The following is a 13410-nucleotide window of genomic DNA, read 5'->3' as shown; positions in this document are numbered from 1 at the left end:
GCTCCATCTGCCCGGGGGGCTGGGAATCGAACCCGGGTCGCAGTGGTGAAAGTGATGCACCCTAACCACTAGATTCCAAACCCACCTAGACGCATTCTTGTGTCACCTGCCCTCGGTGACCCCACCTTAGTAGAGGGGTTGACCTAGATGATCTCCAGAGGTACCTGCCAACCCTAACGATTCTGTGATTCACGTAGGTCTTAAGTCAGTGACTTAATGGGTATTGATGGAAATCTGCACAGATTTCTGTCATAGCAGGTGATTGATGTTTTAAATGAACTTCAGGTAGTGAAGCATTTAAATGTTTTTGATGAGAAACATTACCTGCTTTTTCATTAGACCAGTCAAAATGATGGAAACAGAATACTAAAAGCCTTATGGATCCTTTGTCTTTGAAAGCAGTGATCTGTCTTGCCACATTTGAAATGTGGTAATTGACAGTCTGTAGCAAGATTTAGAGCTTGACAAGATTTTTTTCAGAAGCTGGATTGTTATCTCTGGCTACAGTGTCACTTCTTGAAGTCTTTTTATTAACTTATCACTTAGTGTTTTGAACCTTGACCTTGCTAACAGCATTTAAGCTTATAAGCTTGTATTAATGAGGCTGAAATGGCACACTAGAGGTAATTCTGTAAGGCCATTGTCTGGAAATTAAAGTTGATATACTTCTCAGTAGATCACTCTTTAATACTGAGAGTGACAAATAATAAGAGCAAATTACCAAAGGAAGCCTTTTCCTTTCTTATTTTGATTATTTAAAAAATTTTGATTAAAAAATGCTTATAAACTAGTTTTGTTTTGAAAAATGTGCTGCAGCCCAAGCAAAACTTGCTGACCTGAGATCAGAAACTGCCATCATCTAACTGTCATCCCATTGAAGTCAGAGACTATTAAGGCCAGAAAATATTAATATGATAAAAACTATGTTGTGGGCATGGTTTCCCAGAAACTGTGGTGGAAGCAATAAATCTAGGGTAACAGCCTGACTTTGTGCATTTGTGGTTTAACTTCCCGAAGGATGTGAAGTCAAAAGGCAAGAAGAAGTTAGTAAATTTCAAATGTGTGTTTTGTATGGTGGCCTAAATTTTCCCATTCTGTAGCTGTATTTTATAGTCAAGAGGTAATAGCAAGGAGATAATGGCCCCAGTGTAGCAAAGCTGTTTTGTAAAAAATCGAACTTTTTTTTTAAAAGCAGAAATTTTCTATAGTAATAGGATAAGACGGAATACCCTTAAGCTGAAGGAGGGTGGATTTAGATTAGATATTAGAAAGAAGTTCTTTACTGTAAGGGTGGTGAGGCACTGGAACAGTTTGCCCAGCTTGTGGACTCCCCATCCGTGGAGGCATTCAGGACCAGACTGGATGGGGCTCTGTGTAACCTGGTCTAGTGGAAGGTATCCCTGCCCATGAAAGGCAGCTTTCCAGGTATTCTTTCTCTAATGCATTAACAGAGGTTAAAATGGTAAAGAAGTGTGACTTACAACACAAGAAGTAGGCTCTTGTGAAAGACAGTGTGTGTGTCAAGGTTCTTTGTGGAAAAAATAGCAAGGGCAGGAGTTTGGGCATTTAGGAATCTACGGTCCATAGTAGCTTGCAGAGTTTATTTTGAGAAAAAGACCTGTTGGTAACAGCACAAAAGTATTTTGACTGTTGAGTGCCCTATAAACTGCTAACTGTAGTAAACAGTCCTGATTCATTGGCTTTGGTTTTGTATGAGCACTCTAGAGTGGTGCTTTGCAGACTTCTGTGCGCACACTTCCTTTTTGGTGGCAAGGAAAGCTTTCTGCTTAACCACAGCATCTGAATGCCACTGCTTTGTACCTCACATTCTGGTTGTAGTAACCTATCAGTGATTCTGAAGAACCAAAAAATCTGTGGGACCTTTCAGTTGTAATAATCTAGTTTTATACTATTGACAAGAGAAAGAGAGCAGAATCTGAGTAGCCTTCTTGACTCCTCTTACGCTTTCTTCATTCTATCTGCCCCACTGGTATTTCATAATCTGTTGTTTCTGGATCACTAGCAGTGCATAAGATAGCACAACGTGATCTGTGAAGTATTTGCAAGATACCAAGTCAACTTCCTTCTGCACATGTTCCCACACATGCAGGGAAGCAAATAGCCTGGAGGGAGTGGAGGAATGAGGGTAATAAACATTCAAAGTTCAGTATCATTTCTATTTCATTTAAAGCAAAGAGCATAGCAACAGTACTGCAGGAGAAAATCTACGAATTTCTGCTCAAAAAAATGTTGTGGTTCTCATAGTTAAAAAAAAGAGATGAGAAGGACTGGTCAGGAGTATGGAAAAGACAGAACTATGGCCATACATTGCAGGATGTGTAGACCAGGCTATCCAATAACTTATGATGCTTCTAAATAAAGTTTCAGGAAGAGATGGGAGTGGGAGATATATCTGTTTATTTATCCTACCACTCTTCTTCAGGTCCTCTGAAATACCTGACTCTTAGGTCACCCTCTAGGGCGAGTTTGCTTCACTTACCTAAGCAACTCTTAGGTAAGAGTCTAACTAGTTTGTGTGCTAGTGAGATGCAGTTTTAAACATTAGTTCTTTTAAAGCTCCTCTGTTTATCTGCCATTCAGAGAGCTGAAGTAGACCAGCCTAAAAAGGTGTTAGAATACATGCTGTAGTCAGAGCTAGGTTAGGATTTCTTTTTCCATCTTGTGCAATTTTTCAGTTTCTATTTTATTTTATTTCTCACTTTATCAGAGTGAATGAAAGTTCTTTCCAAATATTAAAGACAGTGTGAGAAAAAGAAGCTTGACAGTTCTTCAAATCCCTTTCTAAAACAGATGAAATTTAATCCTTGGCCTACAGTGACTGCCTTTAACTGTTAGGCTATCAAGGAAGAAGATAATGTTTCTTATTGCAGAAATTCAAGCCTCATTGGAATGGAAATGTGTATAATTGAGGAAGGTGTAGGTTTTAGCAAGTCGATGCCTTCTGGTTGAGAGTAGGTGTGAGACAGTGGGTAATCCTTGCAAAAGTTCAGGTTATAACACAGGATTTGGGAAGTGGGAAGGAAAATACCCAAACAAATAAAACTAAATTTGAAATCTCTTTATATTTGGGATTTCTCTGCTTGCCAAAATTTAAATTTTGTGCCCCAGGGAGGACAGCAAGGCTCTGGAGAAAGGACACTGTAGTCATATTTCCTACTCACGTTAGACATTTGGCTTCTTACAAAAGCCAAACCCAAAGAAGGTACCTGTGAAGTAAAACGGTGAGAGTCCAAATTCAGATGGGAAACAAAGGCAGTTCCCTTTCCACTTCTGCATAAGAACTGAGACATTTCGTGTTGTTGCCACATGCTGGGGGAAAAAAATAGAAGGATGTGGACTTCAGCTGCATGATTCACTCTTCCAAGGCTCACTTGCTGCTTCTTTCCTTCCTTCCTCACCAGTAGCTTTGAAAGTCAGGGATAACAAGATTATTTGCTTGCGTGTACCATGGCTCTCATTGGCGTATGGTTTACTCTTATACACATGGGTGTAAGAGGGAGGAGGAGCAGGTGTGGATGGATTCAGCTCCAAGTACTTCTCCCTCTCCCTTAGTACTGTTCTTCCAATTCCTTTGACTTTGATTTTCTAAATGAACATTAATGACTTAATGCCTGTTGGTGTTTGTTTTTCTTTCATTTCTCCTTAGGTTTGAAAGCGTTAGTGACTTTACCTCAGAGCTAGAAGACAGTGATGATCCAACAGCTTATGTCACCAATTTGACATACTACCACCTGGTTCCATTTGAGACTGACATTCTGGACTGAGACTGCTCAAGGATGCAGTCAGCCAGCATCCAGCCAACCTCTTCATCTATAGGCTCTGCTATCTCTGGCATTGCAACTCTGTGAATAAGGCTGTGCAGACAAAACCAACAGCAGAGAAGCTGCAGCAAGTACGCCACAAAGCTGATTTTGTAGTGTGGTCCTCCGTTGTGTATTATGGAGACATCTTGTAAGGAGGTTACTGCTTGGCTGTTGACAACAAACTCGTTTTCTGTGAAAGAAAAGCAGCAGAGGCCTCTTGGGGCTCAAGGAAATCTCTACCGTGTCTGTGGGAACTACCACTCTGATGCAGCCATCAGAAACTTGTGCTGTGGTACTCTGTCAGCTGTGCTCCTCGGCTTGCAGTGCAATTTGAGGCTTCCTCTTTTAGGATACCAGCAGAAACTTCCCCAGATGGCGTGACCACGCTTTTTATGATGTGCAAGCAAGAAGACAAGCAAACCGGCTGAACTTTGTCAGTTCCCTCTGCGGTTGCTTAATGGAGGTCTTGTGGGTCGCTTTTTGCTCAGCTACTGGTTGATTGGTGCCTTACACGAGATGTCAGAAATACCATTGAGTGCCTCCAGGAAACAGAACACATGAGCTGATGGCTTTACTTCTTTTAATCATGGGCTTTTATATGATCACTGAAAGGGTGACTGCTCTTTCCTGGAATAGTAAAGCAGGTAGCAGCTGGCATTGCAATGGACTGTGCATGATGTAGGGTACCCCTACAATTTCAGAACTCTGGAAAGCTGATGGGAAAGCTGAGCTGCTCTGCTAAGAAGGGTCAAGGCTATGGCAGGCACTTTGATACAACTTTTTTTTTTTTATGTGGACCAGCATATGTGAATGGTGCTTACAGTTGTTTACATCAGAGAAATAATTCCCTATGCATATTTCTTCCCAGGGTTGGGAAGGAAGACAAAAAGATTTATGTTGTATTTGGACTGAAAAAGCCTGATAAGCTGTATTGTGTCTACAGTGGTAGGAAAAACACTTGTTCCACTGCCAACCAGTCTCAAGGAGTCTGTCTAACTTTCCAAGATCTGCCTGGAGAGGTCGTGTAATGCCATGGATTTCAGCAGAGATAGGACAGTGGGAGCAAGAGTGGGATTGGAGTGCAGCCTCTTGACTAGTGTGATGTTAAAGTCTCCTCAGTCTTTCTCTAGCAGAGCACTCCGAAGTCCTTGGTCTCACTACGAGTGCTCAACACTTGCCAACATGACCTTTCATTGAGCTTTTTGCAAACTGTTTGCAAATCTGAATTCAAAGGGATTGAAGTGGGAAGGGATGCGTTTTGGATGGGTTTCTTGGAAAAGAGGCTTGCTTGGTCCCGAAAAAACTGATACAACTCCCTTCTGCAGACTTTTCATTTCTATCTGTAGAATAACAGTCAAACAGAATTTGTTAATGTAAATAATAAATTATTGAGGATCCTAATTCTTTTACACAGTATGTTTTTAAAATATATTTTAATGAAATAAAATAAAACTCACCTTCAGTACACTTCTACTGCTTAAAACAGTGGCTTCATTTTTTTTTTTCCTTTTTATTTGTGGGCACTTTCCCAGACATGTCTAATCCTCTTTTTTTTTCTTTTAGTTTTGGAAACAGGATGAATTTTGGCAATTTCTGTGCTCCATGTGCTACTCATACTGTAGACATGGTGTGTATCCATATGGAACCTCTCTGCCTAGCTGTTGATCTTGTGTCTAGGTGTGTGTGGTTTAATGCCACTTGGTTTAGTGGAGGAATTCTGCATTTTCAAGACCATCAGTGAAATCAAACCTGGCAATTATTTTTTTTGAAAATAAAGCAGACTGTAAAGGTAAATTGTAAAGGTAAATTTCTAGAATAGAGATATGTTATCACTCATGCAAAGGCTTTCTGAGCAACCTCTTGAATTAGAATCGGGAATGGTTTTTATTTGTTTGTTTGTTTTACTCTCATTAGTTTTAACTCTTCTGTCAGTTCTTCTAGTTAACCATGGTGAAGTAGAAATAGCACCTAGTAGACCTGTGCATTGGAGTGGGTGTTGGACTATTTTATTTCAATTCCTGACCTTGCTGTCAGCCTACTGTGTTTCTTTGGTCTCCCTATCACTGAGTTTTCCTTGAGTAATATTTTGAAAAGCAGCGTCATTGGCTTGTGATGCAGTATTGTCCCCTGATTAATTTGAATTTTTCTATGAATTATTAACCACATGATAACTACTTATCTTTTAAAGCACTTTAAAATGTATGTATTAAAAAATAAATATATAAGTATTGCTAATTTTTAAAATGTACAACCAAATTCCTTATATGAAAACCAGCTGAATGCCAGAGCCCCGTGAGGGCTGGTGGAAGCAGGGGCTCCCATGGGGCTGTCAGGGCAGAGCTGGGCAGCCAGGGTGTGTCCCACCACCCTGCCAGGAGCAGGGAACCAGGGCAGTCTCAGGCATCAGGGACCTCCCTGAGGATGGGGATGGGCCAAGGACAGGCCAGGACGTGGGTCTGCTCTAAGGAGTGTGAAACCAGCCTTGCTGCAGTGTTCCTGGGGCTGGGGGGGCTCACATGGTGACCTGCACCATGGGCAAGTGTGGGAAACCCAGGGCCCGGCAGGGACAGCCAGACCTGCGAGTGCCCTTGGGGCCCAGATGATGAATGCTCAGGATTTTCGTCCTGCATGTTTTGGAATTTTTTTTTTTTAATTTATTTTTGCCATGTACCCTTATATTCTGGGGACCTGAAATATGGTGCAGAATTCAGTACTTGCTGTGTTATTGCATCCGAAAAACCCCAAACAAACAAACAAACAAACAAACATCAGTCTTTCATCCTTTAAGAAAAATGTAGCTGAAATAAAATTTCATGGTTTAGATTTCTAAACAAGACCTCTCCCCTGTTCAGGCATTGTAGCAGGCAAAATCCCGCATGCCCAGATCTGCAGAGCCCTGTGAAAAATATCTTGGGACGTGCAAAGTGCTGCCATCCAACTGGGTGATTGGTCTGTGGTTCTTCAGAAACATAACAGTTAACATGTAATTTTTAGAATTATCTGTTGGTTAACCTATCGATGACTCTAATGGAAACAAGTGGCACAAGAATTTTATCCCCAAGCTCCTCTTCACAATGCAAAGATAATTCCTATATAAGAGCTGTGTTGTTAAAAAGCTGGTCTGTATTGTCTCTGGAGCTTTGGCTGCTCCCTTTGGCACGCTGCATGGGGGTCACATGTACCAGTCCTGGCTATTAGCTTCGTGAGCAGAACAGAGTTGAAGTATGCTGGTATCTAGTGAAGGAGCAGGAGGTATGTGTCTCTTGGCAGGAACAGTGATGACAAAATCATTCGGTTTTTATTTTTCAAGTCATGAAATATGCTGGCATTATAATGTTGCCAAGTCTTATAAGAGTTAGGGAAGAGAAAGTGTATCACACAATGCTATGTTTTGTCCACCAGTCTGTTATTTTTTTGTTACATCAAATACTTTTTAAAAGCTCGGTCTTGGATTCCAAGGCCATTCTTTATAACAGCAATAATCTATAGCTCAGCAACAAACTAAAAAAAAAAAAAAGAAAAAACAAAAGAACATTTTCTAATGGCTTACTATAATAATATCCATTCCTGTTCCAGTCAACTATCTCTGAACTCCCTTTCCCACACATACACAAATTTTCAGGCTATTTTACCTATCATCTTTCATCAATGTAACTGCTTTCTTATGGAAACGTTCACACCCTGAAGTGCAGTTCCCAAGTTTTATAGCACACAGAGCGTTCCCATTTTCAGTACTGTCAGGTAATTTCTTCTAGCTCTAAAACCATTCTCATTTTAATTAACTTTGTTAGTAATACATGCTTTGGGGGATTCAGGTAAGGGCAAAATACCAAGGTAACATTCATAATATATCTAGATTCAACAAATGGAGAATTTGCATTTACCTAAAAGTCCATAGCAGCAGTGAAGATGTGGAAATTGCTGAGATGCATTTACTATTGAACTGTATGAATTCAAACTTTCTGGGCTTTCCCAATCCCTGTTATCATCTCTGTATTTCTTACAAATGATGTATATAACCCCACTGTGCCCTGTTGAAAGAAAGAACAACTTGAACTTTGGTGTCACAGAACAGGAGATGGGACTCTAAGAGGTGGCTAAGACAGAATTTTTCAGGGATTCAGGGTTTTTGTCCTGGCAGGACATCTAGCAGGCAGATGCCTTGCACCATAGTAGAGGAGTTGCTACAGACTTGGTTGTTGTTCTTCACTTTAAAGGCTGCTGTTAGGGGAACCTGCCCAGGTAAGTATTTGGAGAAAAGCTCCCTATTCTCTAAAAATACCTTGTCTAACTGCAGAGTAGTAAAATTAATTTTCTGTTGTCTTGTGAGGCTACCTACATGTCTGAACTGGAGATCTGGCTGGTATGAGATTGTCTCTCAGCTGCACAAGGGCCCACTACCTCCAGAAAGTACTGGATTACACCTCAGCCCCAGCCTGGGCTGCGGAGATGCCTTCAACACCCCTCTTCTAGTCCTCAAATTCTCTTAAACAATTTTTAGAAACTTTTAGATAGAAATGACAGCTGATATACTGGCAAGAAGAAAATCCAAATGTGAACACTGAATTTTGATTAAAAGCATCCCAGCATCAGCTCTGTGTGTGTTTTTTCAAGTGAACTTCAAAAAATAAAAGTTATTAACTAAAATCTTTTACAGCATATGTTGGTGCTCCATGTAAAACCTTGCCTGTCCCTTTGCTACAGCTGTTTCTGACACAACCTGGGAAAAACACTTGGTGGCAATTGCAATGTGTGTGTTTATAAGGCTCTGTGAACCACTGAGACTCCTTTGGCTGCCCTGGCATCTCACAGGAGGCTCTCAACTTCTTGGAGGCACTTGGTCCTCTCTACAAATCTCTTTGCAGTAACCTTAAAATGCCTCCAGTGTTCTGGGGGGCTCCAAGCAACTTTAATAATTTCCATTAGTAAGTTACTTCATTTAGCATTGTAGTTTAGTTTGGAAACCATCTGCAAGTAATTCTTGTTTCGCTGTATCACCTTGTACCGGGCAGGCTGGAAACAGAAATAATTACATATACCAGAAGCCAACTTTGCCATGTAAAATGAAAAAACAAAAACATCAGCACCACCACGAGCAAAACAACCATTGTCCATTTTTTTCCCTTGTCACCATTAAAATTAAGTTGAACAGATTCCATGACTTTTGAATGAACATGCACTCATTTCAAAAAAGAAATTTCCTGATTTTTGCCAAGTTTCCTTTTGTCTCATGGGAGCTGGCTTCAGCAGTTTAGCACAGTGACACAAGCTACATTCAACCATCTTGAAGTGACCTTCAGATAGAAAAACAACCAGTGGGTGTATGTGGAAGGAGGGGTCAGAAAGCACTAGGATGGCTTGGAAGGAGAGGGACTGATAAATAAGGGAAGGACTGCAATGCAAACAGAGATCTCCAGGAATGGTTTCAGTCTTAAAGCTGCAGTAATTCATCTTTGTCAGAGTGGAGCTGGGCTTGTGTGCTCGTGTATTGGCAGTGTCCAGGTACTGAATCATGCAGATCCTCACCACCATTCTGTAAGGAACAGTGTTAGCCCTAGCTGGTTTTGTTGAAAGGAGGAGATGTCTGATCAGGTGCCTTTGCATAAGATGAATGTGCTGAACTTTTGGAAACAGACATTTTGCAACAACAAAGTTTTATGATTGCTTCCTTAAAGCACCGCTCAGATCATGTAGAGGGTTTAGTAATTCTGTTTCAATTAGTTCCCCGTGCACCTTATAGTGTATACTTCATGTCTATATGTGTAGGATTAAATATGTAGGTGAGGGTGCTCACAGCTTGGATTGCCTTGATCACCCACCGCACCTGGGACCTCACCCACATCCTCTCATCAGGGGCTCTGCTTCAGCTCAGCCCAGGGCCTTTATTATTCCTAAGATGGACTACAAGAGTAGTTGACCCTAGACCTGCTCCTGAGTTGTTGTGGAGATTTCCTGGGCTGCCCTCTGACGTGATGAATGTAGTGCCTGATGCTCACTGGGTGACTGTTGGGAGGTACTGTTTGGAGGTGACGTTGTCACCACCCTGCTTTGTTCACAGTGAGTTTCACTGTTTTGCTTATTGTGATAAACCTCATCTTTACAAGCATTCCTGATATAAGCATGATTTTTCCTTTTACAGGGACTCAATTCCCAGAGATGTCTACAGAGACTGCATGTGTGGGAACATACTCTTTGTACAACATGTGAGTTAATAGTATAGTTATCTTGTTCCAGAGAATATGGCTGCTTGATGACTCAGCTGCCAGAAAACACTGATGTGACATTGATATTTATGATAAATGTTGCCCTGGTTTTTAGAATAAAATGACAACATCTGTTCACATGTAGCTTCCAAAAAAATATCAATTTACAGGCTTTGAGGACTGGGAGATTTGCTTGTGTTCCTTTCTGATTCCAGCCTGTATTGGTAGAAAATTTATCAATGGGTAGTTCACTTGAAACAGCTTATTGGCATCCTCTCTCTGTAGACTTAGTAAATATCTAATCCAGCAAACAAGCTGACATTAAAGTAATCACAAATTTGAACCCATATTGGCATTATAACCTGTGGCTCCAGGTAGTAAATACGATCATTGCTGGAGAGAGAGTGGAGGTGTTCCCTGGCAGGAGGTCCATAAAGGTCAGGGCTTTGATAGGTGGGACAACACTATGGAGCCTGCACAATCACTGGTGCTGGTCATGATGAATGTGCAAGCAATACATTTCTCAGAAAGAACAATTTTGGTCTCCCTTCTACTTAATAACTACTGAAGTGCAGATGGGAAAATATCAAAATACCCCGGGGTTTAGTTGTGAACAGGTTAAGAGGGTTGGGAGTACCACTCCTCAAGTTGAGGAGACAACAGGGACATTTGACCAATCTGCATTGAAACGTGTAGAACTGCAGTTTCTGAGCTGTGAGAAGATTCATGATTAAATTTGTCTCCTTTGTGCTTAGCAACCTGAGAATTGATAAAGGTGGCAGGTCGGCTGTGGAGGATGGGTGATTAGATGCATGATTGAGGGGAGAAGATGGAGCTAATGTGTATAAGTGGATGTTAGTGAAACAGGAACAAGAATGCTAGTCGAGGGATACAGTAACAAGTACTATAGCAATATATAACCTGCAGGACTTCAGCTTAAGATGTCTGAAGCATTTGCATCGAGAACAGACATTATTATTCATAAAGGTACAATGCCAGACAGGATTTTTATGAAGCAAGCAACAGGGCAAAGAATTATACATCTCAATGAGTCAGAAGAGAGTTGCAGAGCAGTTGCAAGACCCATTAATAGCTGTGAAGGAGGATGGACATCTTTCGGTCTATATCCAGTTAGATGCCCTCACTTGGAAACCTCCCCTAACACATTTATTCATCTGAAGAGGGAAATTATGCTCCTTGTACGTGGTGCTGTTATCATTCTGGTCAGTGAAGCAGCCTCCAACATAACACACATCAAATGGGACTCCAGGCTGCTGTGCTAAAAATACCTGTCCACAGCTTATCACTGCGGGGGAGGGCACAGCTACAGATTAGAAACAGACACCCACAGCACTTCCGAATGTTGAATTCTTGATTAAAGGAGATGTATGTGGCACATATTTGGAAGAACTGTTACTCTGGGAAAATTAAAGCCTGTAGTGAGCTTTCTAGAGCATAGGAATGATTTTCCCAGGTGGGAAATGCAATTTCCCACCTGGCTGTTGCCACACTTCAGAAAGTGGTGAAATTGAATTTCTGCTTAGATCAGGACTCAAGGTGTCTCTGCTCTGCACAGTCCTACATGGTGTTTATCTATCAAGCTATTCCCAAATAACTCACCTCTAAATTGGTGTCAGCACGAGGCTTGTAGCAGGGTCTACTACTCAGTCACCCGCCTTAAATCTGCAGTGTGGTCCATGAAATGTAAGGCTTGTTTATGATCTCTCTTTAGAGATCTAAAAATCTCTCTTTAGATCTGGCACAACAATTTAAACCTTTAGAATTTCAAGGACCTGAGAGAAAGGATATGACATGCAATGAAAAATAGTGATTCCATAAGGCCTCTTCCTGTGACTATGACATGTTGTCTAGTTTTATGTAGTAAATATTAAGCCCTTTCTGGGAGTCTTTTGGACCAGAATTCCAAGTCCTTATTCCATTTAATCTGCAGAGCTGAGGACTATCTTGTTATCCATTTTAATTATTATTATCAATAACCTTTCCCATGTTCTGGATAGATACAGTATGAAATTCCCTGTTCAGAAGCCAAGTCAGGACACTCAAATGCAGGACTAATGCTAAAATTTGAAAGTGACAAAATCACCATGCTTGTTCTCATTTCACCCTGTTAATGCCAGTGCTGCTTAATCTTAGAGATGACACTGGAATCTGATTTAAGATAAATATTTTAGGCAGCTGAGCTAAACATTAACAGACATGAATGTGGGTATGCCAGCTTTTTTTAAGGGACAGATGTTGCAGGGAATTGTGTTTTATTAAGTGCAACTGACATGAAAGGGCTGGGGGGAGAAAACACGAAACTTTGAGGTAGAGAATTCCTTCATAAGCTTTACTATATTCCTAAAATCACTACCAACAATATCAGTTTAAAAAAAACAACCCACAAATAGTGTTTCAGCCTCCAGGCCTGGTTTTCCATATATTTTTATGCATGCCATCATGGCAAGACTTTTCTTAAGACAATTTTCACCCTGAACAGTTTAATTATAAGAAGACATATTCTAAGTTTTCTTTTTTTCCCCCCTGATGTTTGTATCAGTGTTTTTCTCTCTGCTTCTCTCTTGTCACTTTACCACTAAGAAAGGCGCAACAAAAGAGAGAGGAAGGAGAGAAGGGGGAAAAATATGTATTTTAAAATGCAGAGCACTGTAGAACTGCATTAGTTTTCTTAAATAGAATCAGGAAAAATGACAAGGTATTTTAATATCATAGGTGGGGTTTATGTCAATAAAACCTGGTGTTTTGATGACCTGTCTTTCCAAAGTGCTCTCCCTGCTTCTGTGGCCCTTGCAGAAGTTCACTTACAGCTTGCTGAAACATGGCTATAGAGCTTAGATTGTCTTTTATTTTTAACATTCTGTGCCTCTATGTGTAGCTCAACACACAGTTATCAAAACTGTATTAGCGTTCTTTTTTAAGGCCATTTGATAATTAGTACCGTAGGAGAGAATTTTCTAAAGCATAGTCAGTGGAAGACTACAGGCCATTTCCTTTGTAGCTTGGCATAGTAAAATTGTTGCCAAAATACAGATTTTTTTTTTTTCTTTTTTTAAAGGAAGACCTGCTTGCTGAGGCTACAAGCTGGCTACATTGACATGGGCCTTGTAATGTATTATAGTCACTAGTAAATTTTTGTTACTTCAGAATGAAAAGCTGTTTTCTGGAAGTTTTTAAGTGTGTCTTTACAAGGCTTAGGGATGATATCTGTTGCCCAACCATATACTAGTGTGTTTATACATGTTGAACACAGAGAAGGACTATAATCTTTTCTATAGAAGGTTTTCTACAGAAAAGCTCATCTTGTTCCTGCTCTGTAAATGAAGCCTCTTTCTTAACTTGCTAAAGTCAATGGCAAACTTCCA

At 40.6% G+C, this 13410-nt stretch overlaps 1 protein-coding gene across 1 annotated transcript in view; it reads left to right on the top strand.

Annotated features, from left to right (window-relative positions):
• PXDC1 (PX domain containing 1) overlaps nt 1-4192 on the top strand; it is a 22609-nt gene extending 18417 nt beyond the window's left edge. Inside the window, exon 4 of the mRNA XM_017828778.1 lies at nt 3668-4192. Coding sequence (XP_017684267.1) covers nt 3668-3702 — 35 coding nt within the window. The 3' untranslated portion in view covers nt 3703-4192. The remainder of the gene's footprint in view (nt 1-3667) is intronic.
• The last annotated feature ends 9218 nt before the right edge of the window (nt 4193-13410 follow it).

This window comes from Lepidothrix coronata, unplaced genomic scaffold, assembly GCF_001604755.1.
Source record: "Lepidothrix coronata isolate B3197 unplaced genomic scaffold, Lepidothrix_coronata-1.0 Scaffold152, whole genome shotgun sequence".
Lineage (NCBI taxonomy): Eukaryota > Metazoa > Chordata > Aves > Passeriformes > Pipridae > Lepidothrix > Lepidothrix coronata.
Note: the sequence above shows the minus strand (reverse complement) of the source record. Positions and strands in the feature narration are given on the sequence as shown.